The sequence below is a fragment of the Schistocerca gregaria genome, chromosome 3 (assembly GCF_023897955.1).
Source record: "Schistocerca gregaria isolate iqSchGreg1 chromosome 3, iqSchGreg1.2, whole genome shotgun sequence".
Taxonomy (NCBI): domain Eukaryota; kingdom Metazoa; phylum Arthropoda; class Insecta; order Orthoptera; family Acrididae; genus Schistocerca; species Schistocerca gregaria.
The window spans coordinates 584,319,765-584,338,909 of NC_064922.1; the positions used below are offsets into that span (position 1 = coordinate 584,319,765).

A 19,145-nucleotide genomic window follows, 5' to 3' on the forward strand; every position below is an offset into this window, starting at 1 on the left:
AAACACACAGATAATTGATATGGACTACTAATAACTGAATGCTCAGCTACCCTGCCACAATTTATGACAATGTTACAAAAACTGTGAATTTTGCAAGTGCTTGACAATATTAAGTGTGTAATAATATAGAATAAATTTAAGAACATTGTTCCACATTGAAAATTTGTCTTGTTAGCAGAAGGCCAAACAGTAGTTAACTAAGCAATAAAGTTAGCAAATACATATTCACCTTATATGTTCGCCTCCAATTCTTTTTATTATCCTGTAGCATTCTCTTCCAAAGCATTGACATCACTTCTGGGAACTGCTCATATGTGAATGTACCTTGTGCCACTTCTTGCATCAGTGCACCTGGAATACAAAAATTGGAAAGGAAACACCATTTCTAAAAATACTGCTCTCCACACAATGCTTGGCTGTAAAAATTTGTATAACCAGAAAATAAAAGTCTAGCCCAAATTCTGTTTCTTTCTATAACACCACTGGTATTCGGAGTATACGATAAGCTTCACAACTTCTCAAACACTAGGAAACAAAAACACATTTTATGATCATAGAAGCTTTAAACCATGACCCTGATGTGTGTGTTTATTGCTTCCTATAGTTTTGCTCTCCATTTTATTTTGGAACACTGGCATGTAAATGTTTGACTCAAATTTGAATATGGCAATTTATGCATAAGGTCTTGATCAACTGAAGCCTGTGTTTGAGAACTCTTTGGCTACTTCTAACCAAACTGCCACCTTTCAACTTAACTTAGGCCTTGTGTTTTGCTACAGATCAATGTCTTCAAAACTAAGATTTAGTATTCACCTTTCAAGCTAAACCATACCCTGGGCTACGCTGCAGGTAAGTATGCTCCACAACCTACATTCCAAGAAAGAATATACACACACACACACACAAATATTGTCAGTGTTCCGTTCCTTTCTCCTCCTCCCCCCCCCCCCTCCCCTTTTTTTTTTTCATGTGTATCACATGACATGTGGTATTGGTAGGTTTAGTTAATCCAAAGAGTTCATTTTTAACTTTAGTTTGCCAAGATTGTCCTCTGTAGTACCATCAATAAATAGTATTCCTCACCACTAAAAACCTCTTCTTTTCTATCTTAACTCCTCAGGCTTATCGACTTCCCTTTAAAAGAACAATTGTAATTCTGATGGCTACATTTTATTAATTTTGTAAATACAAGGTAAGTAATGCCTTATAAGCTAACATACGCAATCAATGGATCACAACTGTATTCACTCCAACACCACAAAACTATAAATAGGTCAAATCTGCTACTTAGTTTTATTAGGATTAGCATCAAGAGTAGGAATAGCAGGGCTTCGGAATCAAAAGTATGTTATCAATTAGTTTTTTCACAACCCGGGTGGAAGTTAAAACTGTTTCCCTCTAATTCTGAGATTATCCATAGGCTTGTAATGACAGCCACACAATCTGTAATAATTTTTCTGATCAGTATCACTTCACCCTCTATGGAATACCTAAATGAATTTCACCTGCAGTTCTTCAAATTCTTTCAAGTTGTACTGTTTCATGTATGCATGCCCGCAGTGAGTGTATCACAAATTAATCAAAACATAATGGCTATACCAATTCACGAATTTTTATTTTTGCTAGTAACTATACTGTAACAACTTTAAAAAGGAAATCATTTTCTACTTATCTACTGTCATTTTGTTTTCCTCAATTACTCACTTTTAGCAACTATGTCATTTTTTAAGTGGTAACAAAATGCTTAAGCACAGGCAGAATAGCAATGACACAAATCACACACAGTCAGACAAACGACGTGTTCCAGTTAGTGTAACACAGGCAGTGCTAGGACTGCTGACATCGTAAGAGCACTGCTGCACTAAATGAACATAAACACTATGTGGTTAATTCCAATCCCAGTTGTTTAAGTTACCTCCAAAGCTGACCAAAAACTCTTCATTAACCGCAATAAGATTTCAATCTTCTAATAAAAAATATTAATGCATGAACACATTACTTACCCTGTTTATGTTTTATTCATCTCCTAGCTCTTTCCCTGCATTGGCATTTGACACTATACTGAACACAACATCTCCTCACCCGCACTGTGCCCACCTCATTTTCCACCTCTACCTGTCTATCTCCTGCTCCCCTCTCTCTTCATCCTCTTCCCCCTCTATTTTCCTCTTGACCTCTTGCACTTGCCAACTACATTCTTCACCTTCCACCAGAGTAATGTGTTTCCCCCTCATCCTCCCCTATACCCATCTCAATCTGTTCCCAGCATGCTCACTGGAGTGTGAAGCCCCTGCAATACATTTCAGTAAAGCAGACCAATACCATTCTCACAACACACCTGTCAAGCAGGCAAGACTGACATCAGGGGCTTGGAAAGCATTTACTTTCCCCTGACATACAGATTGCCATGCAAAGCAGAGTGATAAAGCAGGCCTATTCTATTACAACACCACATGCCTACCATGCAGGGCAGCCTACATATCAGGGTCCAGAAAATGTTTCTTCCCCTTAGTACATAGGCTGTCCTGCAAAGCACATTGATTTGGCTTCCCATACAACATACCCCTCATGCAGGGCAACCTACACGTCAGTGGTGGGAAGAAAATGTTATTGTCCGTGTTTTCGCCCCTACTGAAGTTAAGAGTTTGTACATCTCACAGTCCTGATAGTCATGATGCCTGCTGTTTCTGTGCCAAATTAAGCTGAAATCTATGAAGAGTTTGTGAAGCAATCCTGCACATGTAAACATATACTATTTACAAAAGACTATTTATGTGATGTAACAGACATGCCCAATACTGTTATTCTGAATTACCTAAGGATTAATAAATAATAAAATAAATAAATACAATACTTATTTCTGCAAACAAAATGGCAGACTTTTAAACACAAGGACAGAAGGATACAATTTACATACCAGTCGGTCCCCATGCATCATCATTTGTGGCTTCTCTAACTTTTGCTTCTATATCAGTGTAGTTCATAACAACATTGGTGCTGAAAACACAGAAACAGGAAGATCATCATCAATATAAAACAAACAACAAATGAAATCAATAGCAATGCTATATCCGATGCAAATTATCTTCAAAGCTAACCTGTCTGCCGAATACATACAAATAGTAACACACATTTGTTGTTTCACACTATATTACTTTGGTGCATCAGAAAAAATTGCACTAATTTATACTTCTGTCCGGATTTCAGGAAAAAAAGCTACAAAACATATGACTACTAGTGGTTTATTTTTACTATGTAAGCTTTAAAGTGTACAAATAAAATAAAAGCTTTGGAGCTACTGTTGAATTAAACGAGCCACTAATTAAAGTAGGCCTACAATGTTCTAGACGGCTAGCTTACTGAGTGCTGGACAGATAACCTAGAACCAACAACCATTTAGCAGCAGTATACTCTTTATTCACGAGGCAGTTCAGTTTGAGTACTGGCAGTACGCATTCAGTCATAACTTAAAATCTTCCAAAAGAGTGTACCATTACAACAGAAAACCACAAAATCCTTCACTACACAATACAAAATTGTATGCAAAAGTAAACAAATTTTTCAATGATGCAGTTATAGCTTTCTTACTGGGTGAAAAGCGAAATTCTTCCCTATATTGTACGCAGAAACTTTTATGATTGCGTAAAAGAAAAAGTCAAAGTGATTGAATGTATTCCCGACCTATAACTAAAGTATCTGTTGTCAATAGCTGTACAATACCCTTTCTGCCATAACATTTACGTTCACATATTTTCAAAGTGGCATTAGATACCTAATTATACTACGATCTGAAAATACAGAGCAGCTGACACATCTTTAGGTAAACATAACCATAGTGTCGAAGGACAGGATTCATTTGTGCAAAACAATAATTTTGATATTAATGACTACTTACGCTTTATCCACCAGTTCCCTCACTTTCCACATGATTGCAGCACTAAAATGATTCTATACTATATACACAGACAACGAAGCACAAGGTCACAACCCAATCACAATTTATCCATCTCCCCACTGTTACAAATCTCAGTAACAGCTGATATGTAACTTCAACATGGCCGAGGTAACGTCATCAACCTCACATCATCAGTACTTTTTCGTTTCATTTTCTTGTGAGCAGTCCAGAAGTGCTTCCAACTATTTTCGCAAATTCATAGATTTTTCACTTTTCATTTTAGATGTTAAACGATTCAAACGAATTAAGTTTAAACACTTTCGACCAGCTATCGATTCTTCTCATGAAATCTCTGCATCGTCTAGGAGGGATACTGCAAATATTTCGTCGACCGCGCATAGTAATTTAAACGTCCAAGAGTAGTGTATACTAACATTCAGTATTACTTTGGTGCATCGGAAAAAATTACCGCGGTGGCTAGATGTTTCCTATGTTTAGATGTCGCCTTTCTAAGTGACTAAACTTGCAGGGACATTATGCAATAAAATAAGCAATATAGCACTCACAAATTTATACCAAGTAGAATTTATAAATAATACATATACAACTTAATTAGCAAATTTCTATCGTAACCAATTTTCCCAAACAAACGTTGTTAAGAGTTATGGAGACCAAGTTCCTGCTCATTCTAAAGCTAATAAATTGGAATAGGGCCGGCCACGGCTTGCCAAACTTAAAGCGTGCAGCGTGTGGGGGACGACCCAGACCCGGACTGTCAACGCGGCTTTGCCCGGTCGTTCTCGGTCCAGTGTCTGTTTACACAAAACGAGGTAGTCTAGCAATGTATCGTCACAATCCTTTAAAATGCGTGGGAATGACGGAAGAGAAGGATGATAATTCTGAATTCGTATAAGTGACAAGTGCTGTTTATTTGCCACGAAACGACATTATATTACCATGTAGAAAGAATTTAAACTTTTAGATGACAATGAAAGAGCAAAAAATCACAACCATAAACATAGGAGATTTATTGCTCTGTACATCAAGAAGCACTTTGTGCTAAATTTGCAGGCAAGAAGCACTTGAACAAAGTGTTGGAACGGATAGCAAAATTTCTCAAATTGCACCTGTAATTCCACTTTCAGTTGCAACAGTTTTCAATGGAAATGAACTAAGTATATATATCGTAGACTTCATATATTACTGTAAAGTACGTTGGTTATGTCAAAAGGCATGCCTGGAACGATTTTCCGATTTAAATCTCTCTATTGCAGAATTTATGACTGAAAAAGGAGTGCAGGAACGAAAATCAGAACATCCGGAATGGAGTGCAGACTTCGCATTTCAAGTGGACTTGACTGAACACTGCCCAAAGTAACTTCTTTCTGATTTGATGGGGATGAATTTAAAAAGAAAACCGCGTTGTACAAGAAACACTTTCTGACAAAAAAATACAGCTTCTTAAGCTCAATGGCATTAAAGAAAGTGCTAGGTTTGAAGAATTCATTCTGGCTTTGCAAGAATTACAACAATAGTTTCATAGAGGTTTTGTGAGCACTGTCAGTCGTAGATCTGTTTTCGAGACCGTTTGCCGCTTTAGTTGAAAGAGAAACTGTGCATGTACAGATGTGATTGACTGACCTGTAAGGTAATTCCAGTTTTTATTACAAATCTTTTTACATTAAAACTGTCCAGGACGTCTACTCTCATTTTCTCTGGTAGATCTTCGGAATACCCATAATGAGGTTGCAAGTGTTATAATATTTGTGTGACCGATGTTTTCTCGATTATGAAACTAAATAAATCATGATTATCTGGCAACTTGAGTGCAAAACTCTGTGAAATTGCCTGTGTCTGTCTGTGTGCCGACAGTTTCTACCAGATGAAAATTGCCTTCAGCACTCCAAAAACAATTAATTAATCTGAAAAATTGTTTTGTTTGTAACCTATATTGTTGAGAAATGTGAAATATAATATCAAGCATATGCAGTACAACTGCAGTGCCATTTAAATGCGATGCATCGCCGTTTCCCCCCCTATTCTCCCTCCTGATGCGCAGTGTGGCGTGACAATGGGGGAAACGGGAAGTGAGACTGAGCACTAATATTTGTGTAAAATATTCATGAGAATTAGCACCTTCATGTACGTTATTGTTAGCAATTTTCAGTTTGTTTCATAAACAGACACACTGAAAATTTTATAGTAGTTCTTTCCGAATGTAGCAACACCATCGGCTTCTGAAATTTTAAATTCTACATAAAACACGCGATGCCTGTGGTAAAATACACTCATGATCAACTGAAAAGAAGCTTCGATATCTGAGAAACAGCGCTGCTGTCGTCACGGTGAACTGAGAAGTATGATGGTATGTGTGATGCGAGTCGATACGTCATTAAACCTTGCATTAGCCATAGGCGCGAGAGTAGCTGACAGACCCATGGGACTTTACAACACGTCTTCCATGTCGAACAGGCACGGTGCATATCCATTCAGGCAGGCTAGGAAAAATCTTACATTCGTAGTCTCAGATGTTATTGAATTTAGCATCTGTTAAAATGAAGGAGATACAGCCCTCCAAGTGGCGCTGCGAATACCATTTTGAAGATGCGAATTTTGGAAAAAAAATTTAAAATCCCTTTAACAGTTCTAGATATTCTGCTATTTTTTATTTGAAAGATAATTGCTTTATGATTACAAAGAAATCCTCCATTTGGACTTATAAGTCAACGTTCTTTTACTATAGAGTTCTGATCTTTTTTTATAATCTATGGAATTTTTGTTTCAAAAATGCCAAACCATAAAATTTGATTTTTTTCTGTTGGTTAGTACCATATAGTTCTGCAGTCCTTGAAAAGGAGAGCTTCCTCTTACAGGTTGAACAGGTTTTATATGTTGTTGTTGTTGTTGTGGTCTTCAGTCCTGAGACTGGTTTGATGTAGCTCTCCATGCTACTCTATCCTGTTCAAGTTTCATCATCTCCCAGTACCTACTGCAACCTACATCCTTCTGAATCTGCTGTATTATTACTACATTATCACGTAAGAGACTCATAAAAATCAAAATCTAGCCTCAGTTTTGAATGAGGAGTAAGAGATTCATTTTTCAAGGATTTTAAATTGTTCCAAAATGTATGTGAAAGGTGCAAAGACTTGTGTGTTTTCTGGCTATAGCAATGGACCACGCACAGAAAACTCCAACTTATTACGATAAGACGCTTTTATTAAGGTTCATATAATTACAGAAAACACAAAAAAAACAATGCAGAAATTCACGACTCACGTATCACTCAGTCAAGTTGCAGATGGGACTACCAAAGAATCCCGAGTCTCCAAAGACCATTTATTTTGCACTTCACTGGTGAAGTTACTGGTGATCGACTGTCGCCACAGAACCCCCCCCGGTGCACTGGTTATGTAAAGTAGTGAACACTTGGTGACGCAGCACAGGGGGAACAATAGGTCGGGCAGTGCCCGTGGATGTATCACACCACAGTGGCCTGGCCGAGCCCGGTAGGTTGCACAAAACGGTCTGAAGGGAAGTATCTGGGTCCTGTCGGAGGTTGTGCAATTCGGTGTCACCATCCTGTAAGTGGGCCAATTCGTCGAAATTAATGGGGGACAGAAATTGCAGTGATATGTGATAGGTAGTCAGCCACCACATTTTCGGAACCTCGAATGTAATGGATGTCTGTTGTGTATTGGCAAATTAAATCCATTTACCGAAACCTACGTGGGGGAGGGTCAGCAGAGGGGTTATGGATAGCCTCTGCAAGGGGGCAATGGTCTGTGAAAATTGTTATATTCCTTCCTTCGATGTCTGTGCAGAAATATTTTACAGCTTCATAAACTGCAAGCAATTCTCTGTCAAATACTGACCATTTACGTTGAGCTCTTGATAGTTTTTTTGGGGAAAAAAAAAAGATGGAGTGTTTGTGTCATGTCATTGACATGCTGTTGGAGGACTGCACCGATTGCAAAATCACTTGCATCTGCTGTAATAGAGATGCAGGCATCTGGCAAATGGTGGGCGAGAGTGACACCATGTGCTAATGCTGATTTAAGGTCTTCAAAAGCTCTCACCATGTTGTCAGATCACTGTTCTCGGCGACTGCCCGAGATTTGTTTCCCGGCCAATGCATCAGTCAAAGGGGCTTAAACTGATGCCACCATTGGCAGGTTACGACGGTAGAAACTGACAGTTCCTAAAAACCGGTATAATTCGTGAAACGACACTGGGAGAGGTAGATCTCGAATGCAGTCAACCCGCTCCTGTGGGGGGGGGGGGGGGGGGGGGCATATACCATCTGAGGAGATGGTGTACCCCAGAAAAGTGACAGTGGTGCAGTGGAGTTGTGACTTGTCATTATTGATCTCGACTCTGTTATGTGTCAATAAGTCCTATATCATGGCCAGGTGGAGTTCATGTTCCCTATTGGAGGGAGAGAAAATTAGTATGTGCAGTTAAACAGAAGTGAGTCTATAAAATGCTGCCAAGTTTGGGCCGCACTTTTGAGACCATAAGGCATGTAACAAAATTCATACAGGCCGAAAGGTGTGATCACTGCTGTCTTTGGTATGTCACTCTGTTCCATTGGTATCTGTAAATATGCCTTGTGGCAGTCCAAGACTCTCAAGATGTGTGCTCCACTAAGTACTTGTGCAAAGTCTTCTATGTGAGGTACCGGATAATTGTCTAATACCGTCCACGTGTTGAGGCGACGATAGTCGCCCCAGAGGCGCACTATGCCGTCCTTTTTGGGGACTAAATGTATGGGCGAGGACCAGGTACTGTCCAATGGGCGAACAATACCTGCCTGTAGAAGTTCCTCTGATGCGGCTTTAGCATGGTGTAGTTTATGTGGTGGCAGTCAGCAAGCTTTATGATGCATTGGTGGTCCATCTGTCATGACAATTTTGTGTGTTGCGCCATTCGTGGTAGCGTTCAGCTCGACTGGCGAACTCGCTCGGGGGCTGTCGTGAACGGGAATCGTTAGCACACAAGAGTCACTAACCTGGTTTGCTTCGGTGGCAACAAAGTTCCACGAGGTGCATCTCCAGTGCTGGATAGTGGCAGCATTGACAGGCATTGTATGAGGCATTGTGCTTCGGTGAGGGCTTGTGTAGCCAACAATATGGCACGGTTCAGTTCAGCGCTGTGAGCATGGAGATAGTTGACTGCAGGGTGTTCGGGCTGGAGCTGGGCAATTGAAGTTGTGAGGCTGTCCGCCAGTGAAGAACACTCGATGGGAGCTGTGTCAAAGTCATCGGGAAGCTGAGGGGGAGGGGGGACCGAATAGGCGACTCAACATGCAATATGAGTGGACGAGGCATGGTGCAATAATGTGGCCGACTGAAGATCTGGAGACAGTCTGAAATGGAAACAGAAGTCAATGCCTAATACTGGATCTTCGGCGTCAGCCACATAGAAGGACCAAGTGAACTGTTTGCCAGGTATGAGTTCAATTAGTAACTTGGCCAAACCATCGACACAAAGTGGCGAGTTATTTCCTGGTCAAAGGGACAGTTTGGTTGGTGTCGTGTCCTTTACAGAAAATGTGGGAGGTATGACACTAACGTCTGCTCCGGTATTGACGAGAAAATACCGGTGTGAAGCTAAATCCAAGGCGTACAGACGTCCTTGTGAGGTGGGGGATCTGACAGAATGCAACGTTTGTGAGCGCCCCTGCATGTATCCGCAGGCTGTGGCGCCTACTGCGGCCCATGTGCGGCATTTGGGAACGTGCAGGGCGGAAGGCAGTTGCGAGCGGTGTCCCTGAAAGTGGAGTTGAACCAGCATATGCGTGCATCACTTGTACTCATCCCGTCAGCTGAAGCGTCAGGCGAGGGGAAGGTGGGGTGGGCAGGCGCTAGCTTGGTTGGGGTGGGGAGAGGCTGTTGCCGACCCACTGGTGGTTCCAGGTCTTGGCCACTAGATGACTGCTGTTCCGTGTGCTGTCTGTGATACGTACGCGCCTGGCCTGTACCGCCCGACAGTGGAAGTATAATCACAGGATTACCAACCTCGGCAGTATTAGGCACTGTGCTGCGAGGAGGGAGGTGGCTGTGTCGAATAATGGTGAATGCCTGGTGTGCCAGCTATAGTTTATCCTCATGTGACGCTGTATGTGGAAGCAAAGGTAACTAGTTCTTGCGCCAGCTTCACCAACCAAAATGCCCAGAGCGCTAAGTTTGGCAAGAGCTCGGTACTGACCTGTGCACGCAAGCATCGCCACAGCTGTGAGGGTGTTCTGTCACCTAAAGTCTCGTCATAAATTATGCTGTGAATTGTATCAGCTGGTGGACGAGAGAGGCGTCCGATGAGTAATGCACGAGCAGAGGCATATTTGTTGCTCTTGGGTGGGTTCAGCAACAAGTCAGTGATGAGATCAGGGTAGTCGTGCAGGTGGTTCACTAAACACACAAAACGAGTGCTGTCATCCGCAATACCATATATGTCCAACATGTTGTCCAACAAGGTAAACCACGTCACTGGGTTGTCGCAGTTGGCGCGAGTGTCTCTTCGGCCGGTGCGGAGAGTGCCATGTTAAATGGCGGGCCGCTGCCGGAAAAACTGGAGGCTGCGACATTGTCTATTGGTGCGAAACCAGTGATACACAGCAAGCACTGCAACGTATTTTTGCGTCTCGGGATCACCAATGTGAGTTTTTTGGCTACAGCAATGGACCACGCACAGAAAACTCCAACTTATTACGATAAGACACCTTTATTAAGGTTCGTATAATTACAGAAAACACAAGAAAAACAATGCAGAAATTCATGACACGCATATCACTCAGTAGAGTTGTAGACAGGACTACCAAAGAATCTCGAGTCTCCAAAGACCATTTACTCTGCACTTCGCCGGTGAAGTTACTGGCGGTCGACTATCGTTACAGACTTAAAGGTTTCAATTTATACAACTTCAGTGTGCTCTGTTTTGTACCGAAATTAGTGAACTAAAAATGTGTTCCACTGCTTCAGTATCTTCTTTTGATATAGAGTGATGCCCTTCTGTTGAACCAGTAGGAATTGGAGCATTTACAGTCTTCAAAACATTGTGAACAGTAAGTGAGCACTGATGGTGGTGTTGCTGTTTCTCTGCTGCAAATCTATATCCAGCAGCTGGTCCATATGGTAGCACAAAGTTCACTACAATTTCATTTAACACATAACTGGTTTCTATAATCTCTGCAATCCACCACTCACAGTCACAAACACACACTACAAACATCCCCCCCCCCCCCCTGTCAAGTAATGAATCTGAATATTATCCTGCTGGTTCTGAGGTGTTGGCCAAACAAATGAAACTTCTTGTTTCTTGCTCTTTAAAGGGCGTGCAATACAAGTTTGCTCATCACTGTGAGTCCAAAAATGTGTCTTCTGAATTCCTTTGACAGGAGCAGTTTGTTTGAACCATTCTTCTTTTTTTTCTGATCACAGAATTCTCCAATTTACTCGCTGAACAAAAGAATGACTGTGGATGTGTAAGATTTTATGACTCTCATAAAATCTTCAGCATTCTGAATCACAGCTGTATTTTACCTTGAAAGATTATGTTTTGTGGCATGGCACTTCAGCAGGCCTCCTACACCACCACAAGGCCCCTTCCCATGACCAGTAGCTCTGTATACCCAGTTAGTTGGTAGAAGCGACTTACTCAATTCAAACAGCTGGTAACGATTTTTAAAAAGACTAGGGCCACATTAGAAACAATTATGATCTTCTCTGCCCCTGTTTGCAGTTGAAGAATTATGTGCATTGCTAGCAAAGCATTTGTGGAGTCATGTCCTATGTCATCACTTATAACTGCAACACTTGTGGTCTTGCTTTGAAAATATGTCACTCCTGTAAAAACTGAAACCTAGTCATAACTCCAGTGATACCCATGTACATCTTGTGGGAGAATCACAGACCAGTTCTCAGAAAAATCACAATGAAGCAGTAAACTTAGTTCTTCAGCCTGTACACACACTTTCACAATATTCAACAGCTGAATTTATATTTGTGAAAAATTCCTGGCAAGAGGTGCAAGAGTGCTTTGGTTCATTTTCTTCTGAAGATTGAATTTCTACTTTAAAGAGTGTGTTAAGTTTTGCTGTAGTGTATTCATCCATAGCTGTAGTAATTTCTCTGCACTTTCTTGATGCATAGAGCTTATGACTCAACTTGACTGACTATGGTTTCTTAACAGGACTAACAGTTACCTCTGTAGTTGACTGATTCACTGGATAGTCTCAGGTTTCTTAGAAGCCTCTTCAGTAAAAAAAAAAAAAAAAAAAAAAAAAAAAAAAAAAAAAAAAAAAAAAAAAAAAAAAGTGTAAGAAATATCTGCAACAATGAAAGTGAAAAAACTGCAACAAAGAAAGTGATAAGAAATAACTGCAACAAACACACTAGAAATAAACATTGTAACAAAGAAATTAGTGAGAAATGACTCCACTGAAGATGTACATTACCCTCGGAAAATATATATATAAAATAAAACCTGTCCAACTTAAAACTGTGAGCTCTCCTTTACAGAGGGTATAGTACTACATGGTACTATACAACAGCAAAAATTTTAACTTCTCTGGATTGGCATTTTTGAAAAAAAAAAAATATTCTTCTGTAAATTATAAAAAAAATTCAAAAGATGACAGTAAAAGAAGTTTGACAGATATGCCCAAATGAAGGATACCATTGTAATAATAAATCAATTATCTTTCAAATAAAATAGTATGAACAACAGCATTTTAAAATTTTTTCCGAGATTTGCATCTTCAAAGTGGTGTTCGCAGTGTCACCTTTGGAGGCCTGTATCTTGAGGAAGGAATTTTTTGGAGAAAACAAAAAAATGCATGTTTCTTAATTCTGAATTTTAACATATACTAAATTCAATAACATCTGAGACTATGAAGGTAACTACCCCACCTGAAGTGATATAGCTTATGCCAGCAGATACTGAGCTTCTGGTGCATAGTAGCCATTGAGGGGCTCTCACACCCTCGTCTACAAACCATCCCATATTTTGTAAGCCATTCAAGTCCGTGTGTGATGTAGACACATATGTTTTAAGGGTTGATGTTATGCCAACATTGCACATACGGTTGATCTCAGACCCTTTGAGTTCATAACGTATTCCCTGAAACAGAAATGCTAAAGCATTACATATAAGCTTGGCTCCCACTGTATTGCTGCCATTGGTTTTCTTGAATGACCCCTCCAAATATATGAAACTGTCTTAGGGAAGTGTCAGTGTGTCTTGGTGCTGGATGACAATCCTAATTTCATCATTCTTGTTAAATGTGGTTGAAGCGAAGATTTATGTGAGAAGTGTTCCTGACATATAATTCACTCATCATACTTTACTGGACTGGTGATACTGAATGGGGACATCATTGCGAGCTTTCAAGTGAACTGATTTAAGAAACTTGTAGTTTGCACATGTTATCCCTTTAGGGTTCAGCAGCGAAGTGACGTGCTGTGGATTCTGTGCACTGGTTTTATACTGTATACCCATCCTGCCTTAGATGTAATTGTACAACGATTTCCTCATCACAGAAATCATAAAGTTGATTAATCTAATCCACAATATACAACTCCAAATAGTCCAATGTCTAAAGTGTCATTGGAAAGTTTATTGCATTGATAGGAGTCTCAACAATCTTATAACCTCTTGCTTTGAGGGGAAGAATCGGTAAATAGTATGAATCAGACTGTTGTTGAGATAGAAGTTCATTGCAATGTTACACTCGACTCGGATTGTGCTGACGTGTAGTATGTCTACAGTCTGATCTGACTTGTAAAATTTAATATGATCCTTCTTTAAAACCTGCCTTTAGTGAAACTCAGTAGATGCCGTATTGAACCTTTCCGCCTAAAATCAATAATCATATTTACAGTCCTTATTTCAGATTTAAGTGTAGTGATGCTTGCATATAACTCAATGCCTTTTCCAGACTGTTTTAAGACAGTTTGTATCATTGATATCGTATGCACCCAGTTCTATTTCCACAATGTCTTTTTCACCAGTGATATTTGGGATGCTGTTGTATGTCTCCAGTCCAATCAATGCAATACTCCATTCACAAATCCTCAAATCAATTGGTGGGAAGTAATTTGCATGCAATACAGATGATTGTTCTTTTAACAGCAAAGTGTATGACATTGCATCTGAACCTCAACTGATGAAGGAATGTTTAATTAAAGCTTCTCCTTATATATATTCTTCTTCTTCTTCTTCTTCTTCTTCTTCTTCTTCTTCTTCTTCTTTGCAAATGTCAAGAGAAACATGATGCATAGATGTCCACAGAGGTGTGTATTGAAGTCCTGAAAATTGTAGAACACAAGGCTTCTGTGAGTGAAGTACCTCTGTAATTCTTCTGGCGATTGCAGATCACCAAAAGTGTTGAAATAGTAGATGGTATCTGCATTTTTCATAACATATGACACCCAGGGTGCTGGGACCTCCAGCAACATCTAAATTCACAATACCACATTCACCAGTTTTACACAGTCTTTGGTAATGTATCCCGCATAAACACTCCACAGAATCTTGGAATGTTTAATTTTTTTTTCTGACAGACTTAAGAAGAGCACTAGTTGTGAGTGGTTGATCTTATAGGACCATTAATGGACTTTTTAAAAAAAAATTATGAATAGACCAAGCTATTTCCTACACGGTTGCAAGTATAGCCTTTTACCGATAGCTGTGGCTCCATCATGCGGTATGTCTTCTTGCCTCTGCTAACTGTGCTTGGGTGTTTTGTGTTGTGCATTCTTGACTGTCCAAGTAATAGCTGCGGCACCACCAGCAAAGTGCTATACTGCTGAGAGTGCAGAGAGAGCTGGGGTGAGGAATGGAAGAAACCATCAGACTTCTTGGGTACTGGTAGATCTCGAGGTATTTTAACTGAATCTCCTCTTCTTCTTCCCGCACCTTTCTGCTTCAGAGCATTTTTAGCTGCATACATTGCTATCAGGATACAGTTCTTAAAACAGCTCTTCCTGTTTATAGCAAAACTTGCAGCATTCATAACTTGCTTGAAATTCATCAATCCTAAATCCAACTTAATTTTTCCACGGATGGTTTTATCAACTGCAAATGCTGCAATGCATTGACCTATATCAATATCCTTTCTTCTGCATATTGCCTTAGCCTTATCAGCTAAAATCCTTTCTGCAATGTGACGACTTGAGCAATCTTTATTTGCAGCATATGCAATGCCGTGTTGCGTACATGCTTCGTCAAGCAGACTAACTGCCTTAGCACATTGTGCCAAGTGTTTCTGGAGCTTTGTACCAGGTCCACAGTAGTTATATCCCAGAATGTGTAATTCTGCTGGTAGTTTGTCTAGAATACCACCACCTCCTCTAATGTTCTTCCTAGCATGCATGTTATGCTACTGTGCTACTGCAGTGCTTGTGGACTGTGCATCCCATTACATAGCAAATTGTTAGCATCAATCCAGCTGTTTTGTGCCAGGAAAACCAAGCCATTTGATTAGTGCTCTGTTTCCCGGACATCTTATGACTCTCTCCACAAGAAACATATCTGGTTCTGGGCTTTTCTGCAACTCCTTGGTGTAGCAACCTGCAATTTCTTCACCTTTATTATACTTCAAGGTATAAGTTTTAGAATTTTTTTCTTTGCACCTTTGAAACTGTAAATATCTCTATTGACCAGTTCAGTAGGTATAATTTCTCAAATGCTGTCTTATGTTTTGAGATACATTTCAAATTGCCTACATTAAATTTCTGTCTGCGTGGATCCAGCATTTTAATCCAATTGCACACTGTATCCGTGAGTTGATTATCACAAAAATTGATGGGTCTCATTTTCATTGAGGTATGTTTGGTTCTATTATACTGAGCAAATATTCCTAGGAGGATATCTGTCCATTTGTATGAGCCACAAAGGTTAAAACACATCCACATTTGACCTTTCATTTCTCTTTTCCGAAGTTCCGCAATACCTTCAGGTGGGTAATGTTGAGTAGTGATGTATTCCAATACTGCTGCATCATGTTCATGAAATACCTATTGTAAAACTCTCCACTGTTATCAGTTTGGAGGTTGTATGGCCATCGATTTGTCCTTGTCTGTAGCAAACACTCAAACACATCTGCGACTTTCTACCCAGTTTTGTTTTAACAGGTAATGGCCAGGCAAATTTGGAATATGTGCCAATAACTGTTAAAACATATCTGAACCCCTTATTCTCATGTGAATATTCCCTCATATCTACAAGATCAGCCTGCCAAAAGTCATCCAAACTTTCAATCATAACATGCCTACTAGGGTATGTTTTGCATGTTGGTTTGTGCAGTTCTCAAACTATTGTCTCCATAGTTATTTGAGTTTAAGCTCAGAAATTATTGAAACAGTCTCATTCAAAAGAGCTGTACTACCTGCAGGACAGATAGTTTAATTTGTGGAGAGGGGCCAAAATGAGTGACTATCAGTTGCACTCGAACGTACTACTTTATTCATTTGACAAACATTACAAGAGTAAAGAAAACATTAAAACCAGAGCAAGCCAAACGTTAATTTAGAACTTAATTCCTGGCTAAATGCGCCATTCACTCTCATGCCTTGAGGGCAAAACAACTTCAATTTAAAAGCGGCTGAAGGCCAATCACTTAAGACTCAAAAACAAGAATTTGAATTTTAAAAGGCAGAAGGCCTCATCTTAAAACATTTCTCTAATTAGGTTGAAGGCCCAAACAATCTCATGCGTTAAGGGCAAAACAACTTTAATTTAAAATTGGCTGAAGGCCAATAACTTAAGACCAAAACAGGAATTTGAATTTAAAAGGCAGAAGGTCTTATCTTAAAACATTTCTCTAAATTAGGCTGAAGGCCCAAACAATCTCGTGCCCTAAGGGCAAAACAACTTTAATCTAAAATCAGCTAGAAGCCATACATAAACAAACAACAAGGACAAATGAGAAAAGGCAGCACATCAAACAGCACTCAGAAGTTTCCAAGTGTCGGTCTGGAATTCAAACATTAATGCTCGCTTAGGTGAGACAGGCAGCCGGCTCAACAATTCTCATTCCGACAGCAACTCAACCAACAGACAGTCAACGGACCAAGCAACAGGATAACTTCCACTCTACCCAACCAGCACACAACAGGGAGTTCAATGGAACAATGCAGAAGGTATCAGCACCCACAACGAATTACACATTCAGCTGCCAAACCACATGCCATGCTGGACAGCCACAACACGACGAGGAAAATACACTGCCTCAATTTATGTCAATGGCCAGGGCAAGTAACCAGAACATTAACGGCCACAAGGCAGAAGATTTCGCTGATGCAGTTCAATGCGAAAATAATCAAGTCAAGTTAAGCTCTATAGGAGGGCGGTTAGAATTTTGCAAACTTGAAAACACATGTTGTTGCTCGTGGGAATGTCCCAACAGCTCACAACAAAATTCAAATGACACAATGTCAACAGTTGGGGCTGGCTGGTAGATTAAGTAAAGACACAACTTTTGTGTCCGGGATCAGTGAGCCACAGACCTCATAACAATGGGAACAGCCCCTCACACTCCAACTGCGTGTGAACGCCACCAACTCCCAGGCCCAGAAACAGTGAAAGGACCAAATATACGCCTGCCAATGAGATAACCAACCGAACGACAAACCAATGGTCATCCCGCTCCAATCTCCCTCCATCGAGCAATGCAAGTGTGTCGCCAGCGGTTGGCGAGCACTGGCTGTCCGCACCTCACCAGCGCTCCATCCCCGACTTCACTGCTGCTGCGTCCCGACTGCACTGCAGGTCTGTCTCCAATTGTCTGCCAGACTCATGGTAACCCAGAAATACGATCGGTCACTCCAGAGATGGTACAACAGTGCACTTATTGATACGCGCTGCTGCTGCCACTCATGGGCAAGTGAGGCAGGAAGTTAGTGACACCAGTAAATGGAATAAAAAAACGAGGCAGCAGTATGGTAATAGAAGATGACAAACAATAAATGGCATGAAGACGAACCATGCATTGCTCAAGCACGGTAGCCAATCCATTGTGGTGGTGCTACCATGTACCCTGTTGGTTGTAGCCCCCTGACAACACAAGGATCCCTTTGCCGATGTCTGCGCCGTTAACTCCCCACATATGCCAAGGAGTAGATGCCTATCTCCCTGTGTGCCCATGGTTGCCATCTTAGACGAAGTTGGAAACAGGCGTGTTGGGAGAGATACGTCTCGATCACTGGGTGCCATTTGTCACCTTCCCAAGTCTGGGGCAAAATCAAATGACTTTTTGGGGACCACACCCCAACGGGAGACTCTGGTGTTCACATCAATGGCGTGTTGTCTCCTGACGAAAATGCAATTGCTGAGCACTTTGCTGAGCACTATGCTTGCACCTCTGCATCAGAGAACTATCCCCCAGCCTTTCATGTCCTCAAGCGGTGGATGGAAGGGAGGGTTCTCTTGTTCACTACAAGCCACAGTGAATGCTATAATGCCCCATTTACAGGGTGGGAGCTCCTCAGTGCCCTTGCATGTTGCCCCGACACAGCTCCTGGGCTGTATCAGATCCACAGTCAGATGATTAAACATCTTTTGCCTGACTACAAGTGGCATCTCCTCGTCATCTTCAACTAGATCTGGTGTGATGGCGTCTTTCCATCGCAATGGTGTGAGAGCAACATCATTCCAGTGCTCAAACGCGCTTGATGTGGATAGCTATTGGCTCATTAGCCTCAGCAATGTTCTTTGTAAGCTGCTGGAATGTATGGTGTGTCGGCAGTTGAGTTGGGTCCTGGAGTCACGTAGCCTCCTGGCCCCATGTCAGGGCCGCAAGGGTTGCTTTACCACTGATAATCTGGTATCCCCGGTCTTTGGACTGAAGACCAAAACAACTTAATATTATGACTGTGTACTCACTGTTTATGTATTTATCAGAACATTATCGCAGTGAGAATATATGATAAACACCTCCTCAGCAAAGACATACATGATTACACAATGAGAAGAAAGGAAATTATTGCGCACAAGACAGCAAAATCTCAAACTGACGATGACTGCTACAAATGAAGAAGCCAAAAGTTTTTAACAACCTATCAAAGTAAGCTAAGGAAGATAAGGAATTAATTTTTTCCATGTAAATTTTAGTTCCACTGGTGTTGCTTCAAAGCTCACTTATCTAGTATATTTTGTGATATTTTGGATGACTAGTTGATTCGTAGCAAGAGAAAATGGCAACGTCACCACATTTATGCAATTTTAAAGATGGTCACATTTGCGTACTTGT

General features: G+C 40.7%; 1 protein-coding gene across 1 annotated transcript in view; it reads right to left on the bottom strand.

Annotated features, from left to right (window-relative positions):
* LOC126355472 (clathrin interactor 1-like) overlaps positions 1–4,246 on the bottom strand; it is a 36,838-nt gene extending 32,592 nt beyond the window's left edge. Inside the window, exons 1-3 of the mRNA XM_050005790.1 lie at positions 3,896–4,246; positions 2,918–2,997; positions 230–351 (exon numbers count right to left, since the gene is read on the bottom strand). Of these exons, the coding sequence (XP_049861747.1) occupies positions 230–351; positions 2,918–2,997; positions 3,896–3,927 (234 nt within the window). The 5' untranslated portion in view covers positions 3,928–4,246. The remainder of the gene's footprint in view (positions 1–229; positions 352–2,917; positions 2,998–3,895) is intronic.
* Positions 4,247–19,145: the final 14,899 nt, after the last annotated feature.